The following is a 13,833-nucleotide window of genomic DNA, read 5'->3' as shown; positions in this document are numbered from 1 at the left end:
TTTCTATACATTACAAATTACGATACTAGTTACTCAAGGTTAAGTTCTCTGTAGGATCATTTCAATAACTCACACCTGTTAACATGAAACAAAATTTTAATATCTGGCTCTTACAAGATCTTTTAAAATAGCTCAATGATAGAGGGATGTAACGAGTCTTATTCCAATCTACCCAATGTAACTAGTTTGTTACCCAGACACCGGTTCCCCTACACTTTTTCCACCACTTTGGAAAAACGGACTACAACGAAACCTAGCGCCTCTTGAGCAGTTTCATTCATTCCATGAATACATAGGCACCGTAAGGGACGCCTTTTAGCCAGGCCTTTTTTACCCTTTTGGGGCCACAAAGCGCCCCTGCCGGCTGATAAGGAAATTCCGTAAACTTCAATTCCCCTCCTCTCTGTTTCTTCCCGGCCCACGAAAGCAGGAGCATCACAAAATTCCCAGCCCGGAGCTTGGGTATTACCCACCCAAGCCCAGTGACGAGCCCTCACAGCGCCGCCCGGGCTTCAAAAGTTGAACCGTGTTAACCTTCGGCGGTGGGGTCCGACCTAGCTGAATTCGACATCACGTGGCCGCAGGAGCCCAATAACCGAGCCCCACGCTTTCCAGGCCGCTGCAAGTGCTCACAGAGCCGGAGCTTGAGCGAAGCCCCGCCCCGGCCCCACGGTGCGCCCGCGTTAATCCTCCCATGAGGTCCCAGACGCTGGGGCTGCGGGTTCCTACCGAGCATTCTTTCCGAACTTGGCCAGGAGAGCGTTTCCAGATTGGCTTGCTCTGGAGGCGGGCTGAGGACTCATTTGAGACTAGGACTACTTCCTGAAGCGCGAGACAGGAAGTTATCTGGTATCTCTGGAGTGCCGTGGGGAAAGTACTGGCTTCCGCTTTGGTGACGGCTAGACCAGGCGGTGGGTCGGCGTATTGGCTGTTTGGTCTCTCCGCAGCTAGGGGCCCGTTTCCATCGCAGCACCACGGCCCCCTCCTCCAGCCCAGACCCCGACGAGGCTGCCTGGGGGGCTCCTTCAGGCTCCTTGACGCCTCTCCAAGGGGCATCTACCTGGGCATCGCCTGGGCCTCCCGCCGGGGGACTGACTCCCGGCTTCAGCACTCAGGGCCACAGTAAGAGGTGCCCTTATCAACCCGCGCCCTGCCCCCCTCCCTGAGCCATCGAGACCCTGGTCCAGAGCGACAGCCTTGGACCTGGGACTAGACGGATCCAAGACGCTAACTCCTGGCCTCCTACAGACGGGGCTCTGCATCGTCTCTGATATGTCACCCACTATCTCCCACAAGGACAGCAGTCGGCAACGACGGCCAGGGACTTTTAACCACTCTCTAGATATGAAGAGCGGCAACGACGGCCAGGGACTTTTAAACACTCTCTAGATATGAAGAGAGGTCCTCTGCCGCCGGGCGCCTGGGATGATAATTATCCGGAGTTGGTTGACGGGGAAGGGGACCAAGAAGCTCTTCTGCGGGATATCGGCGCTAGTGACTTCTCAAAACCCCCACGGAGCTGCCGGGCGGAATTAAGCAGCATTTTGCTGTTGCTCTTTCTTTACGTGCTTCAGGGCATTCCACTGGGCCTGGCGGGAAGCATCCCACTCATTTTACAGAGCAAAAACGTTAGCTATACAGATCAAGCTTTCTTCAGTTTTGTCTTTTGGCCCTTCAGTCTCAAATTGCTCTGGGCCCCGTTGGTTGATGCGGTTTACTTTAGGAACTTCGGTCGTCGCAAATCTTGGCTTGTCCCTACACAGTATATACTGGGACTCTTCATGATATATCTCTCCACTCAAGTGGACCATTTGCTCGGAAATACAGACGGCAGAACCCCCGATGTGGTTGCTCTCACTGTGACATTCTTTTTGTTTGAATTCCTGGCAGCTACTCAGGACATAGCTGTGGATGGTTGGGCGTTAACCATGTTATCCCGGGAAAACGTGGGTTATGCTTCTACTTGCAATTCAGTGGGCCAAACAGCCGGTTACTTTTTGGGCAATGTTTTGTTTTTGGCCCTTGAATCTGCCGACTTTTGTAACAAATATTTGCGGTTTCAACCTCAACCCAGGGGAATCGTTACTCTTTCAGGTAGTGTATTTAATTTTTTATGTTGTTAAGTTTATTGTACGTTTATGAATCCTTTCGACAGTGTGTGTGGTGTTAGAAGGAACCATTATTTAATGTACTGGAAATCATTTTATGGGAGATAATCCGAGGTAAGTTTTCTGTTCTACTAAAATGAGCTTCAGCCAGAATGATTACATTAGAGCAGTCATAATTGATGAGTATTCTGAACTGAGCAGGGGAGGGCAACCCAGTAAACATTGTTGTGTCATAGCAAACAAAACTCTGAGTCTAGGGATACCTTGGCACTTGCCTAATAATACTCAGATGCACATTTTTTAGAAGACTGGCTAGTGTGAAGACATGAGCCCAGCCTTATTTCAGAATTTTCCTTTCGTCTTTTGTTAGACTGAGGTTTCTAGCTCCGTGTTTTCTGGTCCATTTCTACCCCTACCCTTATACCAAGAGCCCTCATCTAGCCTTCTGGTGAATAGAACAGGGTTAATTCATCTAAACATTAATGAGCAGGCTAAGTGACAGGGTTCAAAGGGCCTCCTATGATTAAAGCCAAGTCCCGCCCACAAGAAGAACTTGCCAGAGTCAGGCTTGGCATTTGCTGTTGTTGAATTACAAGATTTCATGAAATGGGTAAGTAGAGTTCCAGAATGCACAAAACACCAGGTGAAAATGCACTGAAGCAGCAAAGTACAGAAAGATACAAGACAGTACATGCAGTGTTCAAAGTGCCTGAAGCAGTCATTGTGGGGCCTGATTTTGGACAATGTTGCTGAAAGAAAGGTTGTGACCAAATTAAACGTTGTTGACCAAATTATTTAGTTGCTGTGAGTGAGTCTAAAGTTTATCCCGTAGGAAATTGGGTGTAAATTCTACAGATTTCCCCCTCATTCTGCATGAGCACAATACAAGGCCCAGTAAGGTTTTCTGGTTTTTTGTTTTGTTTTGTTTTTTAACTTTCCTAACAACTGAGAAACAGTAAAATTACCAGTATCAGGAATGACCAACACTGAGAATATAGTAGAATTCTTCATTCTGGTAGTGATGATCAATTTAGGTGACTGTCTCTTGAAGTTTAAACAGCTAAACTTTCTCTCATTTTTCTAGTACTAGGGGATTCCCAGTAGGGTAAATGTCAGGGCAAGGTGTGTGGTGAGGGAAGTTTAAGGGCTATATCATAATATTCAGGGAAGGGAGGAAGGGATTCCCAACTGTATTACTGAAATCGTATACAGCCCCTCCACACCCCTACACCCTATAAGTGACCCCCTTTCTACCTCCTCAAACTGCCAGTGAGCCACTACTACTGATGAAATAATAGTTATACTTTTCCTCAGTTGGTTTACGGCCAAAAATGGTTGAGAGATATTGCTGTGCACCTAGACAGATTTGTCTCTGAGTGTTCTGGGGTCCCACTCCTGCTATATGGTTAATTCTCTGCTTACAAATACTTCATGAATGCATCGTTGCTTTTTTATGTGTCTTGCTTTTCCTTTTTTACTGGGACTGTTCATATCACCAAAAAGGGCTAATAGGATGATGTGTTACTTAACATGGGAAACTCTCAATAAATAAATCAAGATCGAAGAGACTATGGAAACTAAATTACTAAGTAAATTAGAGCTTTCTCATAAGTGTGATAAAAGAGTGATTAATAAAATATCATTCCAGAGAATGCCATTAACTGTTCCCCTATGGGAAGATCAAAATTGTGCCACTGGATTTTTATTTACACTGATTTATTATTTTGAATAGCTGTTTGTTCTGGAATTTGAACTTTGTTCTCCAGGAAATTGTAAAAATAGCTTACTTTTTAATAAGTTAAGAGTTGAAGAGTTCTGCATTTTCATTCTCCTTTGTATGACTGTACATATCACATTTATAGGTTTTTTTTTTGGAACTTAGTATAACTAAGAGTAACTAGTGGCTTTGAGGAATTTAGAGAGCACAGAAAGAATCATGAAGGAAATACAGTTGCTTAGGTAATAAAAGAGGCAAACACTGAGGCAGATGTTTACAAAATGAGGAAATTAAAAAGAGGCATAATTATTTTTTAAAATTCTGAAATATGTTCTGTTATTAGCACTTTGTTTTGAGTTACAGATACATAGAGATAGAATATATTGAGAAAGAACAGTTTTTGCCATCTAGAAAGCAGTAATCTAAATAGTAAATTTAGAACAGGAAGGAGAGGTTGAAAACACAGTCCCTTAGAAAGAAAACCTTGATTATGCTGAGATTGGCTTTTTGGTACCTTCAAGGATACAGAACAGTCCTTAACTCAGAGGTAGCCTTTTTTTGCTCCTGCCCCCTTGGTTTTCAAAGATCTTTAGTAGCAAAAAGAGATAACCTTTTAAGCTTCAAGCAATGTGAGAGTAACCCAGTAGAACACAGAGATTAGAACATAAAGTTTTATGCCTTGAAAAGATCATATATTTCAGTTCCTCATTCTTACTGATGAGGAAACTGATCAGGAAATTGTAACTGGCTAGTTAGAGGTAGAGATAGATATACCTAGAGCTTAGGTTTCCTGACTCCTTATTTGGTGTTTTTCCTCCATTTGGTAGGAAACTAGGAAAAACTTCAAAAAAAAAAAAAGCCTCAAAACCTGAATATAATATGTGCTGATTGGGCTTTTCTATGAGAAATCAGCACTCTGACTGCTGATGTCTAAAACACATCAACATGCTCCCAGAATGCCAGATGCCCAGAAGTGACAGACTAAGGGTTTCTTGTTGTTGTGTTGTTATTTTGATTTTAAAGTGACCCATGACATTCATTTACTCAGCATTGAATGCCTGTTTGGTACTGGTCATGTGATAGATGTTACAATTTGATGAATAAAACCTGGACATTCTCTGCTTGCAAGGAATTTATAGTCTATAGTGCAGGTTTGCAAACCAAAATGATGAGTTGGTGCAGGACTGTAGGTATTGGAGGGGACAGTGATGACCTGAAAAACTCATGCCCTTTTAAAGGCGGGTAGCTTCATCTCCAATAAATTGTTCTCTTGTGGCAGTAGGATATCAGGATTGCTAGATATTATGAGTATTCAGGAGAAGCTGGAAATTCCCTTTTTATTTCCTCATTTTAAAAACATTTGCTAGAATCATAAAATATGTCCTTAGGCCAGATCCAGCCTGAGAACTGGTAGTCGAGGCCTGCTTCTCTAGAAGTAGTGATAGGGACTTCCCTGGTGGTTCAGGGGTTAAGACTCAGTGCTTCCACTAAAGGAGCACAGGTTCAATCCCTGGTCAGGGAACTAAGATCCCATATAACACGCATGGCATGGCCAAAAAATGGGGAAAAAAAATTAGAAGCAGTGGTAACAATAATGAATAGAAGTGATTGGCATGGGAGCAGTATATTTGGGTTTTGAGACAGGGAGCAGGATAGTCTGATAGTGGAGAAAAGGGCCAAATATATTAGAGCTATGAATCTGTTTATCTATAGATAGGCCTGCACATATAGGAGTAAACCAGAGAAAAATGAAATGATGCTTTGAAAAAACAGATGCTCTAAGTATGAAGGTAATCAAACTGATGATAATAATAGTAAAAACATTATTTTTAAGACATTTATGCTTTGAGAGAGAGAGTGCTGAATTCTGACCACTAGACCACTAGGGAGACTCATGATATTCATGCTTTGAATTAGGAAGAGAACAGGACCATTAATTCTGACTTAGTGACAAATTTCTTTGTCTTGCTTTCTGAAGCAGTACTCATTAATATATTTTACGTGACTAGAAGTGCTATTTAGAATTTGGGCAGAACTAACTGACCCATTTCTAGATCAGTTATTCTTATATAGGCTGTAATACATTCTTTAGCATCTAAATCTAGGCTTGAAACATTCCCTTACATTCTCAAAAGATAAAACTATAGAGATAGAAAACAGATCAGTAGTTGCTAGGGGTTGTGGATGAGAAGGTTACTATAAATTAATAGCATGAAGGAGTTTTGGGGGTGTTGAAACAGTTCTGTAATGATTTGAATTTATGCATGTGTTAAAATTCATAGAACTGTACACCAAAAAATTGTATAATTACTTAAGATTTCTAAAAATTTTAAAAAGGAATCCATTACCTTACAAGTTAATCCCTGGGTAAATATCATACACAGTATATGATATACAGTCCTTGAGTTTCACTCTATTTTTGCCTTGAATGGAACAAATTAATAAATCTGGTGGATCTCACATCTCATTATAGACAAAGGAAGAAGTGAACTTCTTTTCAAATGTTGGGGCCCTAGTAGTAAAGTGAGATAGCTGGGAATACTGGGGCTACTAGATTCAGGAGAGATTAAATATTAAAAACTGGAGACCATACCCTAGAAAGAAAGATTAAAGCCTTTTTCCTTTTTAAAACAAAGCAAAGGAGAAATGGTACTGTATGCTTTCCTTGTCCAGTAAAGAACTGTAGAATAGCTTTTGTGGATGGGGTGCATAAAAGCCAATTTACAAAATGCACTGTAAACCAAAAAAGTATTTGATTTTATTTGGCATATGTCTTACTCTGAATTTCACTTCTAACTTTATTGAAATTTATTTGGAGGCCAATTGAATTAGCCTTTACTATGTAAATTTATCAACAAAACAGTCAGAACCTCACTAATTACAAGCAGTCTCCTACTTTCATTTATAGTGTTTCTGAGAACTATAATTTAATTGGAGAAAGCAAAATAGACTTACCTAATACAAGATGTTTTCCTAGGAAATTAAAAATGAAATATAAGGACTTTACTGGTGGCACAGCAGTTAAGAATCCGCCAGCCAATGCAGGGACACGGGTTCAAGCCCTGGTCCGGGAAGATCCCACACGCCGCAGAGCAATTAAGCCCGTGTGCCACAACTACTGAGCCGTGCACCTAGAGTCCGTGCTCCGAAACAAGAGAAGCCACCGCAATGAGAAGCCCGTGCACCGCAACGAAGAGTAGCCACAGCTCGCCGCAATTAGAGAAAGCCCTCATGCAGCAATGAAGACGCAGCGCATCCAAAAATAAATAAATAAATACATTTATTTTTTTTTAAATGAAAAATATAAAACCCCTGATTCCACCTGTTCTTTTAAATACAATTTTGGATAAATGTTGCATTTTATTTATGTCCTCATTCTTTTTATTATTTCATATTTTTTAATGTGGGGTTTTTATCTTACAATGTATATATATATATATATATATATATATATATCTCTTAGTATAGGAGGTCACAAATACATATTTTTGTTTTTAATTTTTGTTGGGATATAGTCGATTTACAATGTTGTGTTAGTTTTAGGTGTACAGCAAAGTGAATCTGTTATACGTATACATATATCCACTCTTTTAGATTCTTTTCCCACATAGGCCATGACAGTATTGAGTAGAGTTCCCTGTGCTATACAGTAGGTTCTTATTAGTTATCTATTTTATATATAGCATTGTGTATGTGTCAATACAAGTATGTATTTTATATGTGAGTGTGCATGCTGAAAAATTTATTAAGGATGGGGTGCATATTCAAAAAGCAGGATATTTGTTCCATTACAGAATTTCTATTTCTTGGTTTGGTGTTATCTAAGAAAAATATTTTTAATTTAATTTCTTCCCTTTACTTTTATTTATTTGTTTATTTGTGGCTGCATTGGGTCTTCATTGCTGCATGCGGGGGCTACTCGTTGCGGTGTGCAGGCTTCTCATTGCGGTGGCTTCTCTTGTTGCAGAGCACAGGCTCTAGGCACGCTGGCTTCAGCAGTCGTGGCATGTGGGCTCAGTAGTTGTGGCTCACAGTGTCTAGAGTGCAGCTTTAGTAGTTGTGGTACACGGGCTTAGTTGCTCCGCGGCATGTGGGAATCTTCCCAGACAGGGATTGAACCCATGTCCCCTGCATTGGCAGGCTGATTCTTAACCACTGTGCCACCAGAGAAGTCCCTTCCCTTTACTTTTGAACACATGATAGCTGAAGTCCAATCATCAGTTAAGGCTACAGAATACATGATTCAAAACACCTAAAGATTTCTTTCTTTTTAGATATTTTATATTGTCTTGTATTTGAGACCTACATTTCTTATTCTAGTCGTAGAACTTTTGCATTCTTAAATTTCCCATTAGTTTTTAAAAACTTTATTTAAAAGTAATTATAGATTCACGGGAGGTTGCAGAGAAATGTTTAGAGAAGTCCATGCACCCTTCCCCTAGCATCCATTGTTAAAATCTTATTACATAACCATAGTACAATAGCAAAACCAAGAAATTGACATTGGTACAATCCATAGAGCTTATTTAGATTTCACTAGTTATACATATATTCATTTATGTGTGCACATGTGTAGCTCTGTGTAATTTTATCACATGTGTAGCTTTATATAACCTCCACCACTACTATCAAAATACTCAACTGTACCATCACCACAAAACTTTTGTGTTGCCTCTTTACAGCTATACCCATTTCCTCTTTTCCATCCCTAATCCCTGGCAGCCACTCATCTGTTTTCCATCTTTATAATTATAATATTTCAGAGATGTTACATAAATGAAATCATGCAGTATGTATCCTTTGGAGGTTGGCTCTTTTCACTCTGAATAATTTCTTTGAGGTTCATCCAAGTTGTTGCATGGATCAGTGATTTGTTCAGTCTTATTGCTGAGAAATATTCCATTTGTTAGAAATACCACAGTATATTTTACCACTCATCCATTGAAGGCAATTTGAGTAGTTTCCAGTTTTTGGCTATTGCTATGTGAAAATAAGTCTTCATTTCTTTCAGATAAATGCCCAAGAGTACAAATGCTTGTTTACGTTGAGTGCATTTTTACCTTTGAAAGCGACTGCCCAATTTTTTTCTGGAGTGGCTATGTCATTTTATCTTCCCACCAGCTATACGTGAGTGATCCAGTTTCTCTGCATCCTTGCCAGCATTTCATGTTACCATTATTTTTCATTTTAGCTATTCTGATGAACCCTGCATCTTCATGTGAAAGTTTGGAATGCTCACTGTCAGCTGTTTTATAAAAGTCTGAATTCAGCTTTCAGCTTACAAAAAGTGATTTAGGGGTGTCAGGATGTAGGTTGTATAAAAGCTGAATGCAAGAACCTCCTATCATAGCATCAGAGTAGAGATAATGTCATACATGTTTAATTAAAATGGATTTTGTGCTTGGCCTGAACATATTTTTAAAAATGGAAAGAGTGATTCATTTCCATCTATTCAGTGATACAGGCCCCAGATTTAGCATGAGGTGGGAGCATTGAATCTATTGGCCTCTCAGCTTCAGTCTTGCATCCTGGGCTGAGTTTAACTCTAATGTTCTGGAACAACAGGGATCTTGATAGTCAGACAGCTGCTTAATCTAGTGCTTGATTGAAGAAACCATTTCTTCTACCCCAGAGGAGAACCTGGCATTGTTGGAGTTAATGAAAAAGTATGTGATCTAAAGATGGCACCTTCCTAAGGGTTTAGGAAAACCAAACGCTTAGGAAGCTTTCAAAATTAACTTTGTATTTAGTCAATTTTTGCCTTGCATGCTGTCTTTCAAAAATCTAATCCCCAAATAAGATATGACTATATTGTATTATAATCAAAACAGGATTTTCTGGGAGTGCTCCTCAGCATAGGTATTTCGAGCAAATGCTTAAAAGGGAGAGATTTGTGACATAGAAGAAAATTCTGTTTCTTGCTAAGACTTAGCTGGAGACCCAGGGCCAGATACATAGTATATCTATTTCAGTTTCTTCCATTGTGAAAGAGCAGTGGACTGATGATAGGTGTCTAAGTTCCCTTCATGCTCTAACTTGTGAAGTAGAGAAAGCTGTACTGAAAGCAAGATGAAAGGAAGGCCTGAGGGTTATTTAGAACAGAAGCTGAAAGTTTGTTTTCCTGCGACTTCTGAAGGACTAAAGTTCATTTCCATAGTGTGAGAGTTAGAGAGAGAACCTGTCCTGAGCCAAGGATGGTTGTATCAGACAGTGCTTCTTAATTTTTCTACCTCTTCTGATGGTGGAAGAGAATGAACCTATACCACGAAGGGTCTGGGGGCTTGGTCCAAAGCCTTGAAAGCTTGAAATTTTTTTGAAATCTTATGTTTTATCTTTAAAATTCATGGAAATTTTGCCTTCTCTATAATATATGTTTTTCATGAAAATGTTTCTTTCTAAGTTATTGAGTAAATGAACTGTTTAGGAAGATGGACCATGTTTGATTTGCATACCCTATGGCATACCACCATATGGGGAGATGGAGGTGGGGAGGGGGGAATACAAGTAACCAGTTCAAAGAAGTATTCTTAAGTGTCTGTGTTCCAGACTTCTTTATTGGAGCTACAATAAGTACCTTTTTTCTCAGGTGTATCTGTTTAGTAGGAATACAGCCTACTTGCAGTAGGTGTTTCTGAGCATCTGGGTAGTATAATGAAGAACATTCTTGTTTTAGAGTTAGATCTGTGTTTGAATCCCACCTCTGGCACTTCCTGGTTTGTGATTCTCTTTCACTGAGTATAAAACAGGAATAATAATGCTTGTCTTGGAGAGTGAGTTTGAAGGTTATTGCCCTGTCCTGTGTCTTGCTTTGGCGTAATAGGAGCTCAGGTGCTGGCTATTATATCCTTTTTGATTACTGGTGCATTGTTACATGCTCTCCATTATTGCACTCATTGGAGCATTAGGTAAGATCTAGTAGCCACTTCAGAATATTTAACTTGTCTTACAGGTCTTTGCACAAAATCGTGTTTAAGAAACTTGAACATCAGCTCTGACATCTTGATCATACATATATACATCACAATGCTTTTGCAGATAAAATATATAAATCAGAATCAACCAAAATGTTAATAATGAAATATTTAGATTATTCTTGCTAATAATATCTTTATAGTGGTTGGTATATCAGACTATGGTTGTTCTGTAGGATCCAAGCAGTATTAATAAACAATAGCCAATAGTCTAATAATAGTATTTATGGTAATGGCATTCATAAATCTTAATACATTTTCTGAAAGTGGTTAAACCTCTCTTTCTGAGCCATTACTTCATTCTTCAGTCTCTGTGAGCAATGGAAAGCCTTTGAATGAGGGCTCTGAATGACCTATTGTCACTACTTTCTTCTTTCTTTCATACTGTTATCTTACCCTCAAAGCACAAAGAAATTAGAAATAATTTTATCTGCAAACAATACTGAAACCTGTTTAACTTGTTCTTAATCTTTTTTCCCTTGGTACTGGTATCACGGAGTTTAAATTCAGATGAAGATTTTGTTCATTAAAATTGGGAGAATAAAAAAAAAAATTGGGAGAATAGGGGCTTCCCTGTTGGCGCAGGGGCAGTGGTTGAGGGTACGCCTGCCGATGCAGGGGACACGGGTTCGTGCCCTGGTCCAGGAGGATCCCACATGCCGCGGAGCGGCTGGGCCCGTGAGCCATGGCAGCTGAGCCTGCGCGTCCGGAGCCTGCGGTCCGCGACCGGAGAGGCCGCAGCAGTGAGAGGCCCGCGTACCGCAAAGGAAAAAAAAAAAAAATGGGGGAGAATAGGGAATTCCCTGGCGGTCCAGTGGTTAGGACTCCGTGCTTCCACTGCAGGGGGCATGGGTTTAATCCCTGGTCGGGGAGCTAAGATCCTGCAAGCCTTGTGGCGCAGCCAAAAAAAAAAGGGAGTGTATACTAAGCAAGTTAAAATTTTTCTTTGCTGAAAGTAGTATATAACTGAAAACTTAATTTTCACTTAACGTTTTTTAAAAATTTATTATTCTTATTTATTTATTTTTGGCTCAGTAGTTGTGGCATGTGGGCTTAGTCGCTCCACAGCATGTGGGATCTTCCTGGACCAGGGCTCAAACCCACGTCCCCTGCGTTGGCAGCCGGAGCCTTAACCACTGCACCATCAGGGAAGCCCCTTGTGCTGGTGCTGCCAGCATCATGACAGAGGATCATACTGAGTATCGCTAGCCTGGGAAAAGATCAAAATTCAAAATTCGAAGTACAGTTTCTACTGAATGCATATCGCTTTCACACCATCATAAAGTTGAAAAATCTCAAGTGAGACCTTCATAAGTCGGGGACCATCGGTATAAATTTCACATTATGGAGAAAAGAATTCACCTCAGAATACAAATTTCTGTATGTGTTTGAAGCAGTTTAGCTTCTTTAATTTGCACAATTTGAATAGCAGAGCCTTGTTTTTGGTTAGGCATGTGGAGACTACATAATTAGCCAATTCTAATAGATTCTTAATTCAACATTAATTTTAAAAAGTATATAGGCATTGTGAAATAATGGAAGGAGTATGAATCTCAAATTCAGAAGATTTAGGTTCAAGTTCTGCCTGTTAATAATTTGACCTTTGGCAAAGGTTTAAATATTCTGAGCTTTTCCTTGTCTCTGCATAGTATAATAATGCCTACTTTGCCTGTCTCATGTGTTTACTACAAAAATCAAATGAAATAACTTATAAGAAAGGAACAGTTAAATACTAAGGTGAATTTGGTCTATGCATGAGGGAAGTTGATCTAAATGAATGATGCTGTCTGCCTCCATCGTGAGAGTTAAGCTGTAGTGACCCAGCACAGCAGCTGAGCAAGACTGAATACAGAGGAAACCCTGACTCAAGAATGGTAGACCTTTTTTTGGAAAAAGGTGACTAGGCTTCATGAACAGTCAGTTGTGCTGCATGAGCAATAAAATAAAAAGCAAACACATTTAAAACTGAATATGATTTTAGAATGTTAGAGCTAGAAAACATCTGGGATTTTCTAGGGAACTCCTCTTATTTTACAGATGAAGAAACTGAAGGTTATCCACTAAGTTTTGTTTTTAAAAAAAAAAAAATTAGAATAATGAAAAATAGTACATGCAGATAACCATAGGATACACACATAGGAATTTAAAGGTAAATTTTATACTTTTCAATATGAAACAAAGTACATATCTCATGGAGATATATTTCTAGAGATGCCATGAAACAATAGAGTAATAATCTTGAAAATGAAAGTATCGGAACATAATATAGGAATTACTAAATAATAAAAAGCTTCAACTCCATTACATGTAGCATAAAATACAGGTATTGGAGACAGTTTTATAGAGACAAAATAAGATGCATTTCTTAGGGTGGTTAAGAAGACACAAGTTTTTGAAATCAGTTGTATGAGGCACTGACTTAAAATGTAACATCAGGGGCTTCCCTCGTGGTGCAGTGGTTGAGAGTCCACCTGCTGAGGCAGGGGACACGGGTACGTGCCCTGGTCCGGGAAGATCCCACATGCCGCGGAGCGGCTGGACCCATGAGCCATGGCCGCTGAGCCTGCGCGTCCAGAGCCTGTGCTCCGCAATGGGAGAGGCCACGAGAGGCCCGTGTATCGCAAAAAAAAAAAAAAAATCAGGCAATGTAACCTCTCAGCCTGTTTCTTCATCTGAAGATTGGGGCTAGTAATAACTTCCCCTGTCGTACTGTTGTAGTAAAGCAAATGATATGTGTAAGATGCTTAGCACATTTATGGCACATGGTATGCACTCAAGAAATGGTGCCTCTATTATTACTATTATTTTTAGCTGTTATGCAGAATCTTCCAGGACATTATTCACTCCCTCTGCTTAATTTGTTTGCAATATGGGCTAACGGCCCAGGCATCTTTCACTGAAACAACCCAAATAGTACTTTTCATGTGTCTTTTTTGTGCATCTACAAGTACGAGAAAATTACTTATGTATCATAGTATTGAAAGAGAAGGTTATTCTTTTTTTTTTTTAATGTTTTTTTTTTTTTTTTTTTTGGGGT

The 13,833-nt window shown here is 39.8% G+C and overlaps 1 protein-coding gene across 2 annotated transcripts in view; it reads left to right on the top strand.

The window, feature by feature from the left end:
- Positions 1-814: 814 nt before the first annotated feature.
- SLC33A1 (solute carrier family 33 member 1) overlaps positions 815-13,833 on the top strand; it is a 23,827-nt gene continuing 10,808 nt past the window's right edge. The window contains exons 1-2 of one of the 2 annotated variants that reach the window (XM_007457646.1): positions 815-1,354; positions 1,402-2,094. In XM_007457646.1, coding sequence (XP_007457708.1) covers positions 1,273-1,354; positions 1,402-2,094 — 775 coding nt within the window. In that variant the 5' untranslated portion in view covers positions 815-1,272. The remainder of the gene's footprint in view (positions 1,355-1,401; positions 2,095-13,833) is intronic. The other variant, XM_007457645.1, reaches the window with a different exon arrangement.

This window comes from Lipotes vexillifer, unplaced genomic scaffold, assembly GCF_000442215.2.
Source record: "Lipotes vexillifer unplaced genomic scaffold, Lipotes_vexillifer_v1.1 scaffold897, whole genome shotgun sequence".
NCBI lineage: Eukaryota > Metazoa > Chordata > Mammalia > Artiodactyla > Lipotidae > Lipotes > Lipotes vexillifer.
This window is presented reverse-complemented; position numbering and strand designations above follow the sequence as displayed.